We start from the raw sequence: 25,929 nt of genomic DNA, 5'->3' as shown, positions 1-25,929 counted from the left end.
TGAAAATTACCCAGCAGTATAGGCATTGCAGCTTTAAGTCTAGTGTGTTATGAGATGGTTTATTAAAGGAATACTTCAAGCACTATAAACACTACAGTTTTTTTGTAGTGGTTATGGTGCTGCTGACCATTTGAGAAAGGCTTGACAACTTACTTGAGTCACCAGAGTGCCTGGGCGCATCTGGCTTCTACAGGAGACGATAGATGTCTATCCAGTACAGGACTGGTCTTATTGGCTGAGAGCGCTTTCAGCATGACCTTGCTTAGTACTCTTACAGGGTTGTGGCTGCAGGCACTCAACGAGACCCAGGTTAGTTGTTAAACTGTTCTACTCTGGGAGGGCACCAAGACCTCTGCATCAGGCTTAATTGGTTATGGTTCATAACTCTTAAAGTGTCTCTCAAAGAACCATAGTAACTTATGTTCAGGTTGTTGTGCAAGAAAGTTCCCAGTAAAACTCTTGCACATTTGCTTATTCATGTAGCCATTCCTAAGAACATGTACAGGTATAAACACACACTGCTCCGTGCTTGACATCACTGGATGACCTCTGTGCTTTCGCCTCTATTGGCATGCTCATCCTCATATATATTAAAACCCCCTGTACAGCTTACAGCTTAATCAATCTGGAATGTAGCTGTGCATGCTATTTCCTCTTACAAATCTGTAAGTTGAGTGCAGTCGCTATACGCTTTGGAAGTTTCCTTTAGCTAATCTGATGAAAATTGTTTCTAAAGGGAGTAAATGAGCAGGTGTGGGGCAGGTAATGCTGGGATCTTGGCTCTTTTATTTGTATGCAATGCTGTGTTTTTTGGGTTTTTTTGGCATTGTTTTGGCTAAACAATCTTTTTTGATTTTCAGTGTTGAAGTATCTGGTATGTTTATTTGTTGATATAAAGGAATTTTAAGTCAGTGTTTATGGTATGCAGACCTATTTGTGTTCAATTGACTCTCTACATCTTGAAACAGTTCGATTCAAAACTACCATTAAAGCACAGTCCTACAAATCACAAAATAAATTATTATTATTGGAAATCTATTCATAAACCGGACTTATACATAAGACACGAAGTCCCACGTTTAGACCGGAAGAAAGGAGATTTAGTATAAGGCAAATGAAATAGTTTTTACATTAAGAACAGTAAGAATGTGGAATTCAGCCGTCTGTACAGATGTTTAAACCGCAACTGGATGACTTACAAAATCATAATATTCATGGATATATTTTTTAATTTGTGGGTTAATGACTTCTTGATCCAATGAGCAATCTGATTGCCATTCTGGGGTCAAGAAGGATTTTTTTTACCCTAGTTTCTAAATTGGGAAGTGCTTCAAACTGTTTTTATGCCTTCTTTTGGATTAACTGCAAAAACAGATTTGAGAAAGGCTGGACTTGATGGACACATCTCTTTTCATTTAACTTTGATCAAGGTGCTAATTGCATTGTGCAAGAGAGAGAGAGAGAGTATGTGAACATAACTGACAGGATACCTATTTTATTAAATGTAAAAAACTGACTGGACACCTATTTAATTCAACAGTGGGGACTGGCTCATATAAATGTCTCTAAAAGAAATTTGGTGGCATATCACGACTCCAGAATTAATGAGAGAGGTGCTTATCTTGCCATCCAATACATTTTGTGTACATGAATTTCATCAGAGGAATATAGATATCTAAAACATTTATTACTATAATTAACATTTTTGTAACTTCAACATAATTTACCTTATAATTGATTTATTTCTGTTTCATATGTATTTAAAAAATGAATGACCATAGATATTCCAAAAATAGACTTTCTATTTGGTTTGTATAGCATTCCTTTGGGTACGAATAGCATTTGATGGCAATTTATTAGGTGTTCTTTTTTTGGAATCCAGTACCTTCTTTCTAACTCCAAATGATGTTCTCACAGATTGAAAGTCTTGAGCATGAGATGCAGTCTGCATTGGATGAACTCCAAGATGTGAAGCAGGAACGCTCCTTTTTCCAGGACAAAGCTGGAAGATTAAACCAGGAACTGAACCACGTACTTGGGGGTGATGAAAATCGCATCATAGACATTGATGCCTTGTGCATGGAGAATAGGTAGGTGGCTTCAATGTACAAGCAATGGGATGGACGTCCGAGGAGAGAGATATTTGTGTTCTAGAAAAAAAACAACAAAAAAAATATCAGCCATTGCTGCAGACGGGCATGCCTTCTATAGTCAAGCCTAAAAAGTACACCAACTTAAAGGGATGAGCCAAAAGGACTTACTGTCATGATCTATGTGCTAAAACTGATTCATTAAGTTATAATTGTTTTTGTGCTTAGAGTATGCCTTTTAAAATAGCCGCTGATATCCTGTATAATTAGCTGGGAAATATCCTTAAAGAAACACTTTAGGGTCAGGTACACCAACTGTATTTCTGACCCTATAGTGTTAAAACCACCATCTAGTCCCCTGGCTCCTCCTTGCCCTCCCCCCCCCCCTAATATAACAAAATCTTACTTTTATTGCAGTCTGCTGCTCCTGGCGCTGCCCCTGATCTGCCTCCTTGGCTGACATCATAAGAAGTCTTGATCAAAGCCAATCATAATGCTTTCACATTGGATTGGCTGAGGCTGTCAAGGAGGCAGATCATGGGTAGAGCCAGCACAAGCCAAACACAGCCCTGGTCAATCAGCATCTCATCATAGAGATGCATTGAATCAATGTATTTCTATGTGGAATGTTCAGTGTCTCCATGCAGAGGGTGGAGACACTGACTGGAAGTGCTGCACAGTGTGCAGCACTGCCCCAGGAAATACCTCTAGTGGCCAATGGAGTTATACCTAGGCTGTAATGTAAACACAGCATTTTCTCTAAAAAGACAGTGTTTACTGCAAAAAGCCTGAAGGGAATGATTCTACTCACCAGAACAAATACAATATGCTGTAGTTGTTCTGGTGACTGCTGTGTCCCTTTAAACCAGTGGCTGATATCCCACATCCATAGCTGGGAACTATCGTTAAACCAGTGTCTGATATTCTGCATCCTTTTTCAGTTTTTTTTTTTTATAAATTCTTTATTTTGAAAGATTTTTGTTTTATGGGGTGGGGGTACAGAAAAGAAAATTGGGAATTGGTTTGTGGTACAGTGTTTACATATCATACATCTACTGTTATAGCAGTCGTTCACCATGAGTATAAGTGCTAGTCAACAGTCTTAGTTACAACAGTTGGGTATTGCCTTTTTTTTTTTATAAATTCCTTATTTTCAAAGGTGCTTATTTAGGCTTACGTACAGATCATGACATGGTGGTACATCAATTAAAGCCGGTTTCCTAACACTGTCTCGTTGTTCATGGTAGTGTTGCTGTTGCTAGCTGCTGAGCCTAAACAGTTCACAAATTTATCCCATGTCCAATCTGATTGATTTGTGTACATTATCTTTTTAACCGGGTAGGGGTGAACTGGGGTACTTGGTCCCGGGGTCTATGAGCTTCTCTTCTTGGCAGTATCTCTTCCCGTTTCTGTTGGGGTTGTGGGGGAAGGGGGTACCGTAGAGGAGGAGGGAGAGAAAGGAGGGGGAGAAGAGAAAAGAAAAGAAGGGAAAAAAAAAAAAAGGGGGGAAGAGGGGGGGGGGGAGAGAGAAGCCAGGGTCAGTGATTTGTTGTGGTGCGCTTGGCTGTCCGCCTAAGCGTGTCGGTGGTGGGGGGGGGGGGGGGGGTAATTCTCACTGTTTGCTTCTTCCTTGGTTGTGTGGGGGTGTTTGAATGTGTAGTCGGGGGGGGCCTAGGGTGGAGGCCTAGTGTCTTCGGGGTTCTTCCCGTCGTTGTGCGGTGCGGGATCCCGCCTCTGGCCTCGGTATCTGGTCTTTGTGGACCATTGCCATGCCTGTTGTAATGGTTGGGGCCGTGGAGCTGTGCCGTGTTGGGTCCTACCTGTCTGGTGCTGAGGCTCTGGGCGGGTGTTCGTCTTGGTTGGGATTCCCATTTTCGTCCCGTGGGGTGGCAGTAGTTCGGTTGTTGTGGTCAGGGGCGGGTATGGGATCTGTCCTGGGGTGCCCCCTTTCTTTCCTGGGCTTCCTCCTCCTCTAACAACTGGGGAGTCCTGTGGTGGGGTTGTGGGTATTGTTCCCCCCGGCCGCCCGCGCCCGCCGGGGCCCCCCCCTGGGGGGGGGGTGAGGGGAGTGGGTTTGTGGGGGAGGGGTGCAGACGTTGGTGGGTCCGCTGTGCGGGGTATGGACATGCCGCGAGGTCCGCCAGGTGGTGGGGCCGGCTGTCCGATGGAGCGTTTACGCTCTGACCATGGTGTCCAGCGTTGGGTAGTTTATGTCCCAGGGATCCCAGGTTCGGTGAAATGCTTTGTAAGAGTCGTGGATCTGCGCGGTGAGCTCGTCCAGGTCTCGGGTTTCTATTATCTTGTTGATGATGGTTGAGAGTGCGGGAATTCGGTGGTCGGCCCACCGCTCCGCGATCGCTCTTCTAGTCGCTAGTGTTATCCTTGCGGCTAGCTTGTTCTCGCTCCTGGTGAGGGAGTCCAGCGGTTTGTTGAGTAGTGCCGTCCACGGTAGCGCCGGGTAAGGTTTGTTGAGTATTTGTTCTATGAGACCGCTGATTGCCGCCCACAGTGGTTTAAGTTTTGGGCAGGACCACCAGCAATGTATGTAGGAGCCAGCTTCGCCACACAGTTTCCAGCACAGGGTGTCTGTTTTTTGTCCCATTTTGTGGAGTCTGTACGGTGTCAAGTACCACCGGAACAGCGTTTTGTACGCTTGTTCCTTGTGGGTGACACACACTGTCAGGGAGTTTGTTGCCTCCCAGATTTCGGCCCAGTCGCTCGGTTCTTCCGGTGGTCCCAGGTCCCTTTCCCATGCAGCAATATAGGTGAGGTTGATGTGTGAGGTATGCGTTGTTAGGGTGGCGTATAAGCTGGAGATTTGTCCCGAGTGCATGGGTGCGTCGAAGCATCTTTTCTCAAATGGCGTTAGGGGCGAGGTCCCCGCTTGTTTGATGATTGGCTGTCTGGCTAGGTCTCTGAGCTGGATGTAGCGGAAATGGTCCGCAGTTGTAAGTGTTTCGTTGTCCGGCAGGTCTTTGTAGTCTATGATTTTCCCTTGTTGATATAGGTGTAGGAGTCTGGAGATGTCCCTCTGGTCAAACGCGCGGAAGTGTTTTGCCACCATCCCTGGTGGGAAGAGTTTGTTCCGGTATATTGGTGTTACCGGGGAGATGAAAGAGGACAGTTCGTATTTGAGGTTGAGTTTATCCCACAGCGCTAGCGTGTGAGTGATTGCCGGAGAGGTGGGCGGTGGGAGCGGGCGATGCGCGGGGGGCACCCACATATATGATGATGGTAGATCCCATCCCATGACATCATGCTCCAGGTCCACCCATCGCTTCGTGCTTGGGGGGGCGTGCCAATGTTGGACGTGGGCCAATTGTGCTGCATTATAGTATTGTTGGAAGTTGGGTAGTCCGAGGCCTCCGCTGGTTTTGGGGACATACATGGTCGATCTGCGAATGCGTGGTCGTTTGCCCCTCCAGACAAATTTGTCAATAGCTGCTTGAAGGTCTGTAAAATCTTTCTTCTGTATGGGGATGGGTAGTGTTTGAAAGAGATACAGGAAGCGTGGTAGTAAATTCATTTTAATGGTTGTGACTCTACCAATTCATGAGATCCCTAATTTGTCCCAGCGTTGGAGGTCCTGGTGAGCTGCTGTTAGAAGTGGTTTGTAATTGAGGTCGTAGGTATCTTCCAAGCGTGGGGGCAATCGAGTGCCCAGGTATGTGAGATGAGACGTAGAGATTTGGAAGGGAAATGATTTGCGTAGGAGTTGGATTTGTTGCAATTCCATTGCCATTGGTATGAGAACTGATTTTGTCTGATTGATTTTGTACCCGGAGAAGCTGGAGTATTCGGCTATTACTTCGAGCGTGGCGTGTAGGGACGGTATCGGGTCCGCGAGGGACAAAAGGACATCGTCCGCATATGCCGCCACTGCGTATTTTTCATTTCTAATTTGGATGCCTTTTATGTCCGGGCGGGTGCGTATGGCCTGTAGAAGTGGCTCCAGGGAGATTGCAAAGATTAAGGGTGAGAGGGGGCAGCCCTGTCTGGTCCCGTTCTGTATGGTGAAGGTTCGGGCCTCGATGTTGGGTAGAAGAAGTTTCCCTGTGGGGCGATTGTAAATTGCTTCTAGGGCGTTCATGAAGCCGGCCGGGAATTTGAGGTGTGTGAGTATTTGGAACATGTATGGCCAGAGAAGGCGATCGAACGCCTTCTCTGCGTCCAGCGAGAGCATGACCGCCGGGATGTTCCGATTCTGGGTGTACCAGATTGTGTTGAAGGCTCTTCTGGTGTTGTCCGATGCCTGTCGCTTCGGAATGAAGCCGAACTGGTCGGGATGTATCAACTGGGGGAGGAAGGTGTTGAGACGGTTGGCCAGGGCTTTGGTAAGGATTTTCAGCTTTTTCAGTTTTAAAACAAACCTAATATTCCATTTTGTTTAACCTGCTTATAACCTGCAGTGTACTTTGTGTTTGTAAATCATCAGCTATGTCCGTCTATTTCTATATCTAAATATTGTAAAACTAAATGACCAGGGCAGCAAGACAGACTTATGTTTATTACATTGTTAAGATCACGGTAATTAAATACAGACTGAAAGCTATGTACATACTGCTGTCCATATGCTCATTTTATTGGAACATATGTTTAGTAGGAGTTAATGTTGTAGCACTTGATGGGCTGTTAAGCCACATTTTAATTTTATTATATTTTTTTTCTCTCTCATAAGAGATGTGCTTTCTATTTTACAGTTGTATTATTATCTTCTATTTAATTAAGCATTTGTATTTTCTGTTAATATTTAAGGGAATAATCAGCTATTTTTTTTATTTTTTAAAGACCTTGTTACTTTGTTTGCGTTTTGCAATTCGATATTTCCCTTTTAATGTCCGAGCATAAGAAGCTATCCAATTATTTAAATTTACATGTGTAGCAATTCTTGTAGAAGTCAGAAGAGACAAATATTAGCTTTGTAGAAAAAGGCATGCATCTCATTCCAAAAAGAGGATGAAATTAACTCGCACACCTATTATCTAAATGCTGTACCTAGAGATAAAATTGTGAATTCTAAATCCACGTCTTTTGTCTTATAAAATATGCTACGTTTCAAAATAATTAATTTCTAATTAGCTTGTAGAAAATTTTATTAGTAGAATTGTAAATCTTAAAAATGTAAATATATTTTTTTCGTAGTGCTGTAATTTGATTTATTTTTTAAAATTCTTTATTCTTGTTGCGCATAAAACAAGACAGCGTGATCCATAATGCCCCAACAGCAAAACCAGGCATTGTGCAACATTCCGGTACAGTTGGTTAGCATTAAGCTGTCGTTTTAAGTTATCAATGCACTTTGAGTAAAGGTCAGGATGACCTGTAGCTGTGAGTGCACATTCTATTTTTCATATTCGTGCAGATTCAGATTACGAGTCTGGGTGCTAGGCAGTATTTAAGAAACACTTGGGTTCCCCGCCCAAACACTTTAAATGTATTGTGCCATTTGTGGTTATTGCACGTATAAAAACTGGTCCTGGTATACATTGTTATCATAGATGTGATCAATGATAAAATTAATTAAAAATAATAATAATTATATGTGGGTTATATTTGTGAAACCGAGAGCGATGGTAAACTTTGCTAAATAAAGTAAAATAAAATACCATATGTGGAAAACATTTTCACCTCTGCTGTTCTAGCCCAATGTAACAGTCTAGCATTCAGTTTTATTTTTGCAAAGCTCTGTTATGTTGCCTTGTAGCACTGGTAAACACTATAGATTATTGTAAGGGTGTTTTTCTTTTTTTTCGGGGGGTGGGGGGGAGGGGGGTGGAACACTGTGTTACTCACACAAACCTCAAATTAGTGATACTTGTTTTCCTTTGCCATAATGCACCCACATATATCCTGTATCACATCCATGCTATATCCCTTCCAAATTGCTGTTCACCATTCACTATTTATTTTTAAACCTTTTACCCCGTGATAGACATACTTTACCCATTATTTACATGAGACACTACAATGCCATGTTTTATCCCTTAATTGTCACATGCCATAATTTAACCCACATTGGGTATAGTTTATCCCATGTCATATTTCACCTCTAATTTGCAGAATTTCATCCTGTACGTTCCTTCGTATTCTACCCATCACAAGCTATTTTTATCCTTGATATACCTTAAGACACATTCAGTGTCATAATTTACCCCTTGCTTACCTTATTTCATCTGTCACTTGCCATAAATCACACCATACTATATTTCATCCCAGTGCTATAATTTACAATTCATTTGATATATTTCATCCTCTTATTATCATAAATCACTTTTTATTCAGTTTATAGCCCATCACATACAGTATATCAACCCTCATATACTGGATTTATTCCCAGCTTGCCATAAATAATCCAAGGTCATATTTAGTGATCACTGATCAGAACACACAGCGAGGAGTGTGATTTTTTTTTTTTCTGCATGATGTGTACAGTTTCAAATGAAATGTAAAAAAAAAAAAAAAAAGCCAATCCTTAAACTACACGCGCCAACACATTTTGCACACAACTTTCGTTCACCATCTTTTCGCTAGTTTGCTGTGTTAGGTAGTTTTAGTGCAGACAATGAATGCACAATCGTGAACATCTGCTCCTGATTTTTCTTTTTCCTTTATTAAACACTGACAGCCTTTCTGTGTTTTTACACTTTCGTTCTAAATGATTCGATGGTTTCACTTTAAAGGGACACTCTTATGCACCAAAACCACTGCATTTTAATATAGTGATACCGGAGAAACTGACGGAAGCCAAGCACAGAGAAGTGGACACAGGTTTCTTCAGGAAGGAAGAGATTCACCGACCAGGGCTCAGATGGACTAGCGTCACCACAACAAACAGTCTGAGCCCAGAACTGACTGTGTAAATGAATGATATAGACATATAGCTCCTCCTATAGTTAACTCTACCCACATATACTCTTTACCCAATCAGCTGAACAAAGCCTAAATTCCCTTACCTGTTAGACCACATGGCTCACCCAGAACAATGGAGGAGGGGGAAGTGTTTTCAGTTCCTGCATTCCTGCACTTGCTCAGTACACTGTTGATTGTATCTTAGCTACGTGTAACTGACTAACTGATACACCAACATACACATATGCCACGTGGAAATCTCGGCCTACTAAATTTAATTTCTACCGAGCTTCCACCACAATAGTGGTTTTGGTGCATTTCTCTATCAATGTAAAAGATTCATGTTTCTCATAAATAGCTATGTTTACATTTCTCAGACAACAAGCCTCACGCTGACAGCCACCAAAGGCACTTCCTTGTGGAAGAAGGTCTTCACACACAGGTGTCCTCACGAACCGCTAATGCTGGAATACGATAATGTTAAAAACTTATTTTTAATGTTAGCGATGCTTTATTATACTTTCTGATTTTTACCAAACTGTTAGTAGATTGCAAAATACCAATGCATGCAAGAGAGCCTAGGCGTTACCAGCAACATTTATATAAAGGAACTTTATTAACTAAACATTTAGACTGTAAGCTCGTGTGAGCAGGGTCCTCATCTTCCTATTGTTCCTGTGTCACTGTGTATTTGACTCCTGTATTGTAAATCCCTCCCCCTCCCCCTTTGTAATATTGTAAAGCGCTGCGGAATTAGTTGGCGCTATAGAAATACCAATAATAATAACAACAATAAACAGCTGATGGTGGTAAACCTTAGTACTAAACTGCTAAATGTAGGCTAAAATAGCTGATCTGGAATAGTTCTCCAATTCAACTCTGTTCTCAGTTGGACTATTATTGCCTGACTTTTTCAGCATGGTTTCAATTCACTATAGTTTGGTGTTTTTAGGAATAGACCTATTTAAATACGATTGTCTATGTGTATAGCAGCGTAATGGCTATGCGTAACACTTCCTAAAGACTGGCCTGCAGTGTGAGCATCGTAGTCTATACACATCTACAATGCCAAGTCTAGCTTTCACAGAAGAAGCTTTGTCCTACAGTATTATCTACCATGCCATGTTAAACAAACCTGCCTGCTAATTGCACAATTCCTTCTTATAAAAACATCAAATATCGCATTCAGTCTAAACCTTTAATCGCCTACTTTGATGAAATCTTTATTCTTCCATTTCAGGTTTTTCCCAAAAGTGTTACAATATATATTACTACTAAATGAATTCAGCACATAACATTTAACTGGTGTTGTAAAATAACAGCTTTTTTTTAATTAATATTTTTCCCATATTACGACCAATGTGTAATAGAAGCATATGGAATGTGTGCCCAGTTGCAGTAAACTATTAAGATAAACAGAGTATTTGCCTATAGTTTATGCATATCCAGTCCAGCTTTTCTGCAAACATTAATAACTTTCCGTGTCTTTACGTTAAAAAATAAATAAAAAAAAAAGTGTGAAAATCTTTTAAAATGTTAACCACTTATATTATAATGCAAAAAGAGATTGCACACTAGACTACTCCAAAGAGATACACATAAATGCTAAACCAAACAGGCTATAACAAACACAAAGCACAAAAATCAAATGGAGCACCTAATCAAATTTCAAGTAACAACAATAAGGCAAATACTTGAAACAGTGGTACTACCCACAACTTACTCAAGCCTATCCTGGCAAAAACACAAGCCCCTAATACCCCCCAACGTTTCGGCACCTCCTGGCTGCCTTTCTGAAGGGTGTTTGTATTGCTGCTTACCAGAATCTATTTAAATATCCCTCCATACAGCTGATGGCCATCAGACAACAATCCGATCCGATCCTGGAAGTGACCTCATCACTTTCGGTTTCGGTCAGTAATAACATATCCTCCAGTATGCCCCGATTGAGAAGTAATAGTAAATATAATTCATATTATATAGATATTTACATCCTAAGTAGTGCTATATGCACACCGGAGATAGTGTATTCTCACCTCTCCGTGCGGACAAACTCGCGCATGCGCATTCTCTCGTAACAGCACTACATCTCCATACTCCTTCCTGGAACCTGCCAGTCTTTAAAAAAAAATGCTATTACATTGCGCATGCGCCATCTACTTCATCGCGCATGAGCATTCGCTCGTAACAGCGCTAAATCTCCATACTCCTTCCTGGAACCTGTCCGTCACGCATTTATGTCAACCTCTCTGGAGTAGTCTAGTGTACAATCTCTTTTTGTATTATATTTTGTATTTGTTGGGCATTTGAGGGAGTGCTGTGGAGTATTGGACCTAGTTATTGTATATATATTATCTCTCCATACAGCAATGTTATAGTAACCACTTATATTATAACATATTTTTTATTTCAATGTAACAGTGCACTTTGCTCCCACAATTATAGTAATTAATGAAGGCTGAAAGCTCTCTAACTAAATCTGACTGTACTTTTTATATGTGACCCAGCAAGAAAAGGAGCAATATTAAAATCACTTCTCATTTGGAATATTCCACAGCTAAAGAGACAAAAATAAAAATCACTTATCAGTAGGTATACCACTAATGAAGACGTACATGCATTTAATTATGTATGTTCTTTAAATTGGAGTTATATCTACAAATAGCTTGCAAAAACAGCAGATCTTTTGTCTGCAGCCTCTACAAACTTCCTCTTCTAACTCCGCCCAGACTTTCTGTAGCTGTCCAATCACAGACTTTCCAATGCAGTCTTTGCAAGACAGGTGCTCTGGTCATTAGCCTTCCTTTTGAGTTTAGCTCTACTGAGCTAACCAATCCAGGAAGTAACAGGACCTGCTGTCTGCTTAAAAGCCAGGGGGTGTAAAAAGGTTCATTTAAACATTTTTATTTTTTTATTTGTTTTTTTGTCTCAATCCACAAGCATATGGTATACATACAGCAATACAATACTCCTAGTAAAATGTAAAGTATTACCTTTCAAACAATAATGAGTGGACTGAGAGTATTAAGTGAGGAAAAGATGCTCGTAGCTTAAGATATAAGAAGTTAAATAGCCTAGTATACACTCATATTTATAATAAAGGTAAACAAACGTTAAGGAGCAGAAGGCATATGACTGCACTAGTATAACAGCTTCTAATAATGATTCATATTATCAAAATGCTAGTTACACAAAGCAGATAAATCACATCTCAAAACCTAAACTGTGGAATAATTAAGTGACCGTGTCTGACTGATCCGCATGGCAGTCAAGCCCTGCCCCTCAACAAGGTTAATTTATAAAAGTGCAAATTTCTTTTGAAATCTGTAGTTTTTTAAAAAATGTAAATAAGTGGACACAAAGCACCTCCGCAAACGAAAAAAAAGTGGAGTGTCCCTTTAAGTATACATGTAAAAAACAAACAAACCATATCGAACATAGTACAACGTAACACTTTGTGCTCAAATGGGGGTGGAGAGGAAGACCTACCGCACACCTGATGAAACTGAATGCATTTGGCATCTACACCGGATGCTTTGTTAATAGTTATTTAACCTGTAGTATAACCAGGATGGTGGGGGGATGGATTGTGTGGTTCCTTTGTTGTTTTACGTTTGCTATCCTTGAAAGTCTGCATTTTATTTTTAGTGTTTTGACAGATTTAGTTGCTAATGTATTAAATCAATTCTCAATTAAAATGTTTGATTTTTTTTTTTAAATATATCAAAGCAAGATAACTATGACCATTAATATAAAATAATTTCCTAAATAATTAATTGTGTTCTATTAGAAAATCGTCTGTTAATAACCAGAAACACTGTGGCTTTGTTTTACATATACTTATATTGCTGCATCCTAGAATATGTCAACCTTGTTCTATCACATCTGTTCATGAACGTGCCTGCAGTGCCATTTGCCGCTGAAATGCTTTTCAATTCTATTTTTCTGCAGGTACCTACAGGAAAGATTAAAACAGCTACAGGAAGAAATTAATCTACAGAAAAGTAATATTGTCAAATACAAGGTAAAACACATTTGTGAAGGCGCACAGAAAAATGCACAAATGAAAGAGGCGCTTACGTTTAATTGGTTTAGCTGCAAACAGTTTTTCAGATTTTGTAGACGTGAGTTTATTTCATAGGACCACGAAAATTCATATATTTGACAAGACGGTAAAATGTATTCGACATTGAAAAGAGCAGTTTACCGAGGGCAATGCTTTTATTTATTTTTACTGCATTGTTAACCAGTGTAAATAGTCGGCACCATTATTATTTTGTTATTGATTTAACGGCCCTTTATAATAGTGTTGTGAAGTTGACATTAACAGCAGTGTAATATGTTCAGCCATTTCATATTTATTTACATTCGCGATGTAGCTCACTTATACAGGGAACTGCAGAACGATGAACACCTTCATGATAAGAGCTGGGCAAATTCCATGATGTACCAAAATGCCAATGGTTTCCGAAACACTGTTTGTAGTACATGCTAGATCAGGGGTGCCCAAAAGGTAGATCCCGAGATGTTGTAGAACTACAGCTTCCATGATGCTTTGTCATTTTAAAGCATTCTAAAGGCATGCAAAGCATCATGGGAGTTGTAGTTCTAAAACATCTGGGAATCTGCCTTTTGGCCACCCTTGAGCTAGATATTCCTGAATGAGATTCTGTGAATTGAATTACATGTTTGCTAGAAAAAATTCTATTGTTGATTTGTTTTCAACTGCGACTAAAGTAACCGTCTTATAGAGTCGGCTATTGTGCGTTTTTACAGATTTGGATCTGAAGATGTGAGTGAAGTGTTGCCTTGGATTCCAAATTGTTTTGCAATGCTTTGCTCATAGGTCTTGAACTGAAAGGGCTACGAGTTAATAAAGTGTGCAGTTTGCTAAATGGGATCTGTCATGTTTCAGTAGTTTTTAATCCAGCGTTTAAAAGCCGTTATTGGTTGTGCTATTTTTAAAGATGGCTCCATTTATTTTCTTCACCAAATCTACATTCTGATTTCACAACTGGCTTTTTTTCGAAAAGCAGACTGATATGCCACACACATTTTCCCATAAACCTCTGGTATAAGGATATTGAGTAATTGCCTGTTTTGATTGCCTTTTTTTTTTTTGTGTGTGTGTGTTTACCAGTGTTGAGTGTCCGGATTGCCTAAATTCCAGGGTGTTTTGGGCTGGCAAACTTGCAAACTATGATCGCTGACTAAGAAGCCAGTGTAGTGTTGTTAAAGAGTCACTTTAAACACCATAACCACTATATCCCTTTGTAGTTGTTATGGTGCTAATACTCAAAATTCTGAGTCAAACCATTTTTGACCAAAACTAGGGTGTCATCACAGCACCCACTGCCCTGCCTTTGCTTCCAGTATTTCTAATGTCAATTGTTTACGGTCTTGCCATTTGCTGTGTTCATAGTCTTATGTGATGTTATTTATGATGTAGAATGCTCTGGAACGGCGCAAGAATTCCAAGTCAAACATCAAGTCAACCAGCAGCGCTCTGACTGGCGTACTTTCTGCCAAACAAGGTACCGTGTTGCGAGTTTCATTTATTAATACTGACTTCATTATTGTTTTGGAATTAATGTTGAGCATTCATGCTATAGCCTGCATGATATTTAAATGTAAGCATATCACCCTTTATGCAGAAACAAAGCCATATGATTTTTTTTATGATTACTGTAGCTTTAATATCTTCCCAGAATGCCTAGCAGCTTTCTAATCTTCCCTGAAATCCATAGGAATTCAAATGTTAGGCTTTCACAGGGGGAACGGCACTGTGCAATGAATATGAAGTGTGTGTACATTTCTTTTCCTTGCCATTTCCATGCCGGCATCACTAATGGGTTAAATCTCCACTCAGAAGTCAGGAAAGGAAGCATCAATTAACAAGTCTTATTAAACCCCCTCTTTAGAAGCCTCAGTCTTATTATAAAGTCTCCACTGAATGGTGGGAAGTTGATGCTGACATAGAAATGGCCAGGAAAAGAAAATTCCACTAAGTATGGGTAAGAATTTACTTATTTCCTGGACAACATGGCATTAGTCACCAAAGGGGAATCCCCAAGCCCAGATGGGAGGGAGACATAAGTGTACTGCAAAGACTCGGTGTATTTAAAGTGTTATTAAGAGCATATGGAGGATAGAACTTAACATGTCACCATTTCTTAGATAGAGATCTGAGGAATGAAAGAATCTCCAATCCTTATCAAGAGGGGGATCCAGAAGAGGCTAATTTCTTCTCCCAAGATTAACTAATTAGATGGAGGATAGCTCCAATGCAAAGCAAATACTTTCTTGCATGCTGTATATATGCAAACATTACAGACCCAGTTGATTAATAGGCCAAAGTAAAAAAAAAAAAAAAAATACACAATACAGCATTTATATCCATCAAAATTATAGTACAGTCAAATGTGCTAAGCCACGTTCTGTCCCAGTCTTCCCCTGGAATAACTTCTCATGGCCGTAATATACAGACAGACCTCCAAGAAGCACAGCCATTCGCCCTGTTAGTCTCCGTTATTGCTGGAGTTAGTATCTCCTGTGTCTGTAGGACCATAACACACAGACAGACTTCCTCCGACGTTGTCAATTAGCCCTGGTATTGGACTCTCAGGGCTGTAATATACATTCAGAGTTCCCATGAAGTATAGCCATTATCTGCACTCTTTTCTTCAGCTCCAATCCTGGACATATAAAACGTACCTAGATGCTCAATGATAACCTCCTCCCATTTGTTATAAGAAAGCCTCAATGGCAGTAATAGAGACTACAGAAATTCCATAGCTCCCATACTTATACTATTCAGTAATGTAAACTACTGATGCTCTTAACTGAGGCCGGAAACCTAAAATTAAATGGCCTGAATTGAGGCAGATAAGTTGCTGCAAGCTTGTATTACACTGGATTATGAGGATTTCATAAACGAACAGTCTGATTTACTTAAACTAGAGGCCTCGTTATCTCCAAATGTACCATTGTCACCCCTCCAGTAGAGAGGTTAGCCACTGGTCACTAAAATGGGTAGACCCAGCTAGTTACCTTTCAAAGATGCTGTTTACTGGGTCTTCAGGAACAAGAGGCTGAACCCTGGCCCAGTGAGCATAAAATAAAATGTAGGCCTGCTAAAGCACTAACAAAACATAATCTTTAAAAGGAGGTGAATTCATTATACTTTATGTCCTAACTGCTGGGTGGTTGAGTTAAAGGGACACTCCAGGCACCCAGACCACTTCTGCCCATTGGAGTGGTCTGGGTGCTAACTCCCACTACCCATAACCCTGCAACTGTAATTATTGCAGTTTTCATAAACTGCAATAATTACCTTGCAGGGTTAACTCCTCCCCTAGTGGATGTCCACTAGACAGCCACTAGAGGGCACTTCCTGCTTCATAGCACAGGTTTTCTGTGCTAGAGCGTCGCTGGACGTCCTCACGCTGTATGAGGACCTCCAGCGGCGCTCAGTTCCCCATAGGAAAGTATTTATTAAGTATAAATTGTATCTTGATCTTCCTTTGCATATACTGTTAAAATTTGAATAAGAGTAAAAAAATAAAAAGAGTAGTATCTATTTTAAGTGGAGGAAATTTCAAGTCACTCTAACCATAAGGGAAACATACATTCCATTGGTTGTGATCCAAGGAGTTGCCCTATCAGTGTGCCCCTGCCAATAACGCTGCAGCTTACCTTCCAGATGGCAGATTTAAATTCCCCATTCTGAGTACAGGTGGCTCGAACAGCTCCTTTTACAAAACTGTAAACGGCTTTGTTTCCACTGAGAGCAGCCACAGTATGGCTGCTGTGTGGGTATTCAGTAGTTGCATTTATCAGATCTGATTAATGAACTGTGCCTGGCTCTGTACTGCATTACCCATAATCCCCCTAGATAGGGGTTTACAGGATAAGATTGTACCCCACAGACCAGAATGAGGAGCTGCTGGTTGGTGGAAGTTGTATTCAATGATTCTCTATGGCAGAATCTTAGGCACACGGCAACAAGCTCTGTGCATAAGGTTCACAATGCTCTTCTCTGAGGAACATTAGATCTGACCATCATCGTGGAGGCACGCTTCTGGAATCATGTCTCTCGAAGAGGAGGTTGCAGCAGTGCCAAGTCTACTTGTAGAAAAGGTAAGTAATTGGTTTTATTCTAATTTATTTCTTCTTTACATGCGGTGGCTCTAAACTAAATAGCCACATGAGGGCTGTAGCGTTGGGAAAATATCAGCCTATCACTGGGTCCCCATTAAGAGAAAATTGTACCCAGTGAGTTTATAAATTTTCCTGTCTGAGGAAACAAGTTCCACAGGCTACAGTTAGTATTGGTAAAAACATACCAGTGCTACAAAAAAGTTACATGTGTTACTAATGCAATGTAGAGTTTGTCAAACCTGTTCAACAAGTGTTACCACTAATACCAACAACAAAAAAAAAAAACTGGACTTGGACTTGGAACTTTAATGGGATTTTTCTTTAAGGTACATGCTATTTCTCCAATAGTAAATACTGTGGACCAAGCTAGCCACAAAAAAACACAAAATTAGGCAGAAGGGTTAAACAGTTGCTTACCTTAAGTCCTTATGTGGGTGACATCCAGCAAAGAAGCTCTTTTCCTAAATACAACAGCAGAGACCCAAATGACTTTCCTTTAGAGGTGCTGCTTTAAGGAAACACCCCAAACCAAGTTGATCTCAATACTATATCAACATTTATGTTCACAACCCAGAGTATGGGGAGCGCTGCGCTACATAGACCAATGGGAAGCCGACCTGTGGGGAATAGATTGGTAAGAGATCTGGTAGACCTGCTCTAAGACCTCAATGTGTGTCACATTGCAGGAACAATGCTATAAGACAATATATAGATGGTACACTACACCAGTAAAACAGTACCATATGAAGGTAAGCCCAACAGATACATGCTGGTGCCTCTGTGTAGATAGGGGAAGCTACATTCACATGTGCTGGCAGTGCCCTAAAGTAAGTGACTTCTGGAAGACAGTAACTTACTTAAGCTCTGAAGTCTTTCAGAGGCCTATGAAACCTGATCCATGGGCCTGCCTTCTCTCTAAACCCACAGATGGTCTAACCAGACATGAACAAAAGTTATTAAACATGATATATTTGGCAGCAAGGCGGGCGTTGGCACAGACATGGACAAACAAACACCACACTACGTCCCATGTCCTTAGTGAAAACTAAACTCAGGGACTATTTAACTGACAAACTAACAGCTAAAGTGCGAAATACAGAGGCCACCTTCAACAAAGTATGGGACCTATGGGACCAATACGAAAACTAACATGCACAATATCGGGAGACACTGTAGATGCCTCCGCACTAAGCCCCATCTCTGTACGCTCAAAGTAGCAAATAGACCTGCTGCACTGATACCATGGAACAAATAGATATCTAACATATTATTATTTATGTTTAAAGATGTTGAGTATTAACCTACATTCCAACTTAAAAATGGCAAATATCGGCACACGGCAGAATCTTGGAGCTCGGGCCGGCCAAGAAAACCCCACAGATACACCTGCAAATAACTTCCTCACATGCCCCACCATCCTAGATCACAACGAGATAGGCTAACATTGGATATATGTCACTAGCAGCAGTATGCAGACTGATATATCACGCATTATGTACAGCACTTAAAAACAAAATAGGTCATCAACACGGAGGGAAATTATAGAATGATATGGGGAGGGTGGCGAAGATTGCCCATCTCCCGGCCTCATGGGCTTTCTGGAGGGAGTACCGGTTGGGATCACGGCTTTAAGCAAACAAAGAAGGACTGGCTGGGGCACTTACGGGCAGTGCGTGAGATTATGGGGTATGGCTATTAACCCTAGCCAGAAGAAAGTTGGAAACTCAATAACCCTTGCCATATGAAAAACTTTGAGTTTAATTGTTTATTTTAATTTCTATAATCTAAAAGTAAAAGTTGATGGATTGTAACAAGGCACCACACCAAAGTATACTGTCATGCCTACCTTAACATGATATGAATGTATTCTGGAACACTGCATTGACTTTCAAAAGAATTGGCTTTTGCGCAAGCCTGAATGTACCTGATATGCTACATCTGTCATTCAAAAATAAATAATTTTTTTTTTTTTTTAATAAAGAATCCTTAAGATCCCATGTAATTCAAGGCACAATTACCTTAGAATTAACTGATTCATTATTAAAAAAAAAAAAAAAAAACTAGAGCATGCAAAATCAAGTTTAAAAATATAATATGGTGTATTTGATTTTTATTTGTTTGTCTATGTACCAATAGCCCAAATGGAGTAATTGTTAAATCTTTTTATTGATGATGTTGCCTTATTTTATAACAAACAATACTGTGTTCATAGAAGTTCTTAATGTTCCTATTTCACACATCAGTTGTTCTGTTCCTTTTTTTTGTTTGTATATTTTAGTATTCAGCCAACATTTATGTCTGTGAAATCGAATGTGTTTCTTTTCTTTAGCTGCTATCCTTCGTTCCAGTTGGTTATTAACAGTGACGTGCTTTGTAGAGTGGATACTTTAAAATAGAACCAGCTAAAATATTACTTACTTTTTTTTGGAGATTATAAACTCCCTGCTTTTACTGTGACCTCTGTCACATTTAAATACATTTTACTTACATTGTTTCCTGCGCCAAGACTCCACCATTACAGCCGCCCAGTCCGCCACTTGCAACGTCATACTGGCTCCTCTCCCTCTTCTCATCTAATCGAAAGCTAGAGAATTTCCTGTTTAAGAGCAGCATTGGGTACAAGAAGGAGATATGTAGCAAGTCCCGCCCTCGTCCAATAAAATGCATTTCATAGAGACGCATTGAATCCAGTGCTTCCCTATTATCAGCACATGCTGATGTCCAACATTGAAAGTCACATGATAGAGTCAAACTCAGAAAGACAGTCACTAGAGGTGTGTTTAGTCCAATGAAAACATTGCCATATTTACAAAACGGCAATGTTTTACGTTGCAGGGCTAAAATTATTATGTTTTCTTGTTCTTTTAAATGTTATAAGCTTTGAAAGTTTTACCAGCTTGTTTTGAGGTTTTCTGTGCCTTTTAAAACATTTTTGCAGGATTCTTGCACACGTCGTTACAGGTGAAAGCTTCCCTGCAGGCATAAACTAAAATAATTCAACCTTTATCACGGTTTTGACAAGTGCACAGAGTTTGATTTTCTTCCAAAGAATTCCAGCTTTCCAAATTGGTAAAGCTTGCTGAACTAGAACGCATATTTGTCTTTATTATTCTGATTTAACAATGCAGCAACAAGTTTCAGTTTTCATACCATGAGCAAATGGTATGAAATTACTTAGAGGGACAGTGCACAATCCTAAACCACTACAGTTTATTATTGGTCATGTTGTACATATGGAAGTAAAACAAACAAGGTAAAAATTGGCGCTTAAATTTAGATAAATATACAAACTAAAAATTAAATAAAATCTTTTTTAAATGAAGCAGCACCTATAATGTGTTTTAGCCCCAAAACACTCCAAATATAATAAAAACAGAAAAAAAATATTCTCTTGAATATGCACTTTAATTTCTAGCGCACTTTTTTTTTTCTGTTTTTATTATGTTGTACATACGGGTGATGCCTGCAGTTTTTAAAACGGTTTTCAAGCAGTTTAACAAAATTGGAGGATTGCCCAAGGCCCCACCCCCTTTGCAACTGATGTCATCATTAGACATTTTGCTTCCTTGTTATCCGCACAAATGATTAGATGATGCAAACTTTGTGTGCTCACTGTGCAATGATAGCTTATATCTGTTTGGCTGTAGAAGGATCTATTTTAACCACTGCAGCCATTTCTAAACCCATAGTTGCCTTTGCACCATAGCTACTGCTGTACGCTGTAATGGTTCTGGGGCTTGGTGTCAATTTAATTTGACAGATGGAAACAAATTGAGATAATTCTGAAAACACGGTCTGCCAGCTGACCTTGTATTTATTCATTTGATCTCCGCATTGAACTCTTTTTAACTTGTTTTGGCACATCTCTGCATTTTTTATTCATTAAACAGGAAATTCTGTGACTTGACAGGATAACTGCCAATTTTAGCCCAAAAAGCAGAGTTGGAAATTTGACTTTACTATTCATATTTTGGAATCCCTCTGTCCGTTCCATCTCTGGATTGATATAGTGCAATGGATATTGTTTGTTTTTTTTCATTTTCTGATGTCATATAAATATTATTTTTTTTTCTCTTTAAAACAACAACAATCTATAAAATCTCAGAATGAGGTCTCTCTCAAGTCATTTGTATGCCTTGAAAAGCTCCTGTACTCATTTATAAAGTAATTGATTTACCAGTAGGAATATTAACCCTTTGTCTCCTGTTTTCTTGAGCAGTCCAAGAGCTGCTGTCAGAGGAGCATGGATGCAGCTTGCCAGCAACACCGCAGTCTATCTCTGATCTGAAATCCCTGGCAACAGCCTTGCTGGAGACCATCCACGAAAAAAACATGGTGATCCAGCACCAGCGACAGACTAACAAGTAGGTTTACTTCCCTGTAGCATCCGGTTTACTGCACTCTCCGCACTGTTCCCTTGCTCCTGCCAGTACATCTTATTTTTACAATTTTATTTTTCTGCCCAACCTAGTGGAAGCAGTCCTATTCAACACCTCCAGGTACATGGGGCGAGGCAGATCCTTCGTAAGCGTGACCGTTCTGACCTTTGTGATCTTGCAAGGGTTCTGTTAAAGGATCAGAAAAGGGTGTCTGTAACTAGTGGCATTCTATCAAACACCTGCTAAACTTGTCACATTGTACTTGTACCAACAGATATTTACTAGACTGATTAGAGTCATTTGAGGAAACCGGACATTATTCATGCATGTTGGAGTTTAAGATAAAAGAAGGTAGAATATATATAAAATATATTGTCAAGCTCAAGATTAATAGCAATAGCTGTCTATTTTTTATTTTTTTTAACATTATTATTGCCATTTATAAAGCGCCAACAGATTCCGTAGCGCTTTACAATATTATGAGAGGGGGGATTTAACTATAAATAGGACAATTACAAGACAACTTACAAGAACGATAGGTTGAAGAGGGCCCTGCTCAAACGAGCTTACAGTCTATAGGAGGTGGGGTATAAAACACATTAGGACAAGAAATAGCAATGAAATGAGGGGTGTGTGAAGCAGAGCTGGAGGAAAGAGTAAAGTGCTGCCCTTTAGGAGAGAGCAAGGGACAGGTATGTGAGGTAGAGGTTACTCTGGGAGGCCATAAGCTTTCCTAAAGAGGTGGGTTTTAAGGCACTTCTTAAATGATTGGAGACTAGGGGAGAGTTGGATGGCGGTAGGCAGGTTATTCCATAGGAAGGGAGCTGCCCACGAGAAGTCCTGCAAGCGTGAGTTGGCCATACGGGTGTGAGCAGCGGACAGGAGTAGGTCACGGGCAGAGCGGAGAAACCAAGAAGGGGCATACCTATGGATCTGTGAAGAGATATAAGAGGGGCTAGAATTGTTCAGTGATATATATATATATATAATATTAGTATGGTAGTGTTAATTACTTTAAAGGCTGGGAAAGAATCTTGGAAATTGTAGTAGAAGAAACTCCATGGATCTACCTATTGGTATACAATGTATGAAAATAATATTTAAAGTGACACTCCGAAAACTGTCTTGCAAGGAGCTCCCATTTATGTTTCCCTTTATTGTGGTGGTTAAAATGGAAAATATAATCCCAGCTCAGTGATGTGGATATGTAATACATCCCACCATATGTACTATATGTACTTGTCTAGAAAGTGCTAAATAAGCTGACTACCTCTGCTTGGCCGGGCCTGGCTCTCTGAAATTTCTATGAGAACGCTTGTACTGTGGCTGCTTTCATGAGAATAAAGAGTTGTTCAGCAAGCCAAGGCATTTATACCTCCTGAACTACATATCCCAGAAACCTTTGCTAGGTTTTGATTTAAGATATCTGATAAACTCCTATTGTGGAACACTATGGATCAGTGTTTTATGCTTTTATTGGTCTTAAGAGAGCAAATTTATTTAAACTTTTTGTATATATTTATAATGGATTTTCTATATAAAGCATTTGGCCGGTTCCTACATTCAGTGTCTCTTCCATCTCTAGTAGGTCTCCATTGCGTCTATTGGAACTGTAACATGCTACTTTGTGTTATTGTGGATTGTTTGACTTGTCAAGTCTTCTAATATTGAACTCTTCCAGATACTGTGAGTGCTTGGAAAAAAAATGTCTGTAATTTCTTGTACTTTTTCCAAAGACTTGTTGCAATGAGCAGTAGTTGAAGTATTTAAACGGAATAGTGAGACACTCTAGATGACTAGGAAAACTTGTGTAAAACATTTCAATCAAATTCGTTCTTTCTTATAGACAGAGGTGGTGATGAATAAACACTGATGTGTTTTATCGGCCAATCCTGATGACTTTAAATTTAAAACACTGAATCGCGATAAATTGAAATGCAAATTGCAAAAATGGAAGTTAATATAACCTTGTTGTAGCTATATCTGATTTGTAAAAATTTCTTCCTAAATTTTGCAGTTGGGTTTCCAATTCTCTACCATTCAGTACTTTGATGATTGCAAAATCAGTGAGGATATTTAGCCCATGTTCTGCATAGTGTCATAGAGTCACTGAGACTATTAAGGCTGCAATTTTAGTTTGGAGTATTGCAGTACATCTGCTCATTTGAGATGAAGTTGAATTGTGGAGAGCTACTTATTAGCGGTTGGTGATCTACAGGATGCCCCATTGTATTTTGGCACTATTTGAATTTAGGATTGTGTGAGAATAACTCAATCTATGTTCAGAATTCTAGGTAACAGAGTGGCAGAACTGGAGAAGAAACTAAGAACGCTAGAGGTTTCTGGATTGTGGAGTCTCCCAGGTATGTTTTATATCATTCCAAAAGTATTTTGTAATTGGAGAAAGTTGTACTTTGAAAATAAGGTGCTCATATGTCTGCTACCAGTGGCAAAATCCGAGAAAATTGCTGCTCATATGTCTGCTACCAGTGGCAAAATCCGAGAAAATTGCTGCTCATATGTCTGCTACCAGTGGCAAAATCCGAGAAAATTGCTGCTCATATGTCTGCTACCAGTGGCAAAATCCGAGATATGATGTTGATCTGTAACATTAAACGTTTTCACACTGCGGTAACACGGTAATTAGTGTGGGGTTCTATGCATATAAAATAGGCAGGGCAACAGGTTGAATAGAAACAAATCTGGAATGACACATACCCTGCTGTATTAGCAGTTTAAATTCCCAGAGATTCTCAAATCACTTTGCTGCATAAAATCACCAGCTTTAACACCTATTTAATTACATTTTCCATGTCGTGGCAGAAGTCTGCAGAAAGCAGAATGGACCACAAATTCCTCTGAAAGTCTCATAGCTGTGAATACAGACCTGGGAAGTGGTCTAAGATTTGGGAATTAGCTTCTTCAAAGTTTTTTTTTTCTTCTTTTCAGTAGAATGAGGACTTGGTGAAATCAACTGAAAACTTACCGGTAATTCCAGGATAAAATGAGTAGTAGTCCAGAATATGTGAATGTTATGAGTCTATAAAACAGACTCCTATAATGTATTAGAACATCAAATGAGGCTATAAAACAGACTCCTATAATGTATTAGAACATCAAATCTAAGTGGATCACTAGAGTCCGATGTCGACATTGGATGCCTCTCAGTGGAATGTGTTATCTTGGGTTACTTTGCAAATTCTATAAAGGAACAATCCAAAAGTTATGGTGGGCAAGAAAGAGTTCAGATAAACTCTCCTCTAGAGGTACAGTACAATAAACAGAGCAATGTTTACACATTACTATGCACTCCAGTAATGGTTTAACAGAGATTTCCACAGGGATATTCAAATGATGCCATAAGTGATTGCTCTTGCCATCTGTTTACAACTTCTACTCAATGATGTTATTTTCATTGTACCCATTGTACAGCGCTACGGAATTTGCTGGCGCCATATAAATAGTAAAATTAATAATATTAATTGTAGCCAAAGCTAGAGGGCCTACAGCTCCTCTTATGTTAACCATTTCATCCTTAATTGATTCCTCAGCGTGATGATGGTTTCAGGAAAATAGTCTGATGAAACTGCATCCTGGACAGGTCTGTGAGAAATCTGTTCTGTCCGCTTTACTGGAATGTATATTGTGCTCAAACAATGCTCTACAGCATGGGTCCTCAAACTCTTGCCCCCCCAGATGTTGCTGAGCTACAACTCCCATGATTCTTTGAATTACATAGATAGCCAGAGAATCATGGGAGTTGTAGTTCAGCAACATCTGGGGGGCCGGAGTTTGAGGACCCATGCTCTACAGACTTACTGGCACTTGCTGGCCTTTATTTTTTTTAATCCCTTCATGGCAAATGACGTGCATTGACCATGTTAATATAATCGGATTTGCAAAAACTTTAGTCATGCTGGGGTTATTTAACAGGTACACTTTAAAAGTGGTCCGTTTCGCTCCGTTCTCTCTTTGTTCTGTGTACAAATGTGTGTTAGAAGTTCACCCATGATGAGAATGCAAATTTCACACAGAGACGTATATATGCAATGTGCTTTTCACCGATAAATCAAAAATGCTTAAAAAGAAAAGAAATAAACAGTTTAACAGTTACGGATGTTTAGAGCAGTTTCACATCTCTGATGTTTTTTTTTTTTTTTTCTTCATAAGCAGTTTTTTTTATACATTGCGCACAGCAGTTGAATACATTTTCTTGTGAGAAACGAATTCCTGTAAATAATGACTTTCTTTTTCCTTTCTCTGCTTCCTGAAGGCCTCAGCTACAATGTCTCAGTGGGATTTGGGAGTAGGTTACATTTAAAATGTTTTGTTAAACTGTTGTATAATATTGCACATTATCTATACTACATCTCTTCATTGCATTACATATATTTATAAGTAGGTCGATATTGTTACCCTCAGATCAACATTTGTATACACAAAATACACTA

General features: G+C 39.6%; 1 protein-coding gene across 3 annotated transcripts in view; it reads left to right on the top strand.

Moving 5' to 3' along the window:
- The window catches only part of CCDC149 (coiled-coil domain containing 149), a 60,955-nt gene that overhangs the window by 21,559 nt on the left and 13,467 nt on the right, over positions 1–25,929 (top strand). For 2 of the 3 annotated variants that reach the window (XM_063457848.1, XM_063457845.1), the window contains exons 6-11: positions 1,918–2,090; positions 12,891–12,963; positions 14,389–14,473; positions 21,319–21,463; positions 23,765–23,841; positions 25,752–25,784. In XM_063457848.1, the coding sequence (XP_063313918.1) occupies positions 1,918–2,090; positions 12,891–12,963; positions 14,389–14,473; positions 21,319–21,463; positions 23,765–23,841; positions 25,752–25,784 (586 nt within the window). The remainder of the gene's footprint in view (positions 1–1,917; positions 2,091–12,890; positions 12,964–14,388; positions 14,474–21,318; positions 21,464–23,764; positions 23,842–25,751; positions 25,785–25,929) is intronic. The other variant, XM_063457846.1, reaches the window with a different exon arrangement.

This window comes from Pelobates fuscus, chromosome 6 (assembly GCF_036172605.1).
Source record: "Pelobates fuscus isolate aPelFus1 chromosome 6, aPelFus1.pri, whole genome shotgun sequence".
NCBI classification, from domain to species: domain Eukaryota; kingdom Metazoa; phylum Chordata; class Amphibia; order Anura; family Pelobatidae; genus Pelobates; species Pelobates fuscus.
Note: the sequence above shows the minus strand (reverse complement) of the source record. Positions and strands in the feature narration are given on the sequence as shown.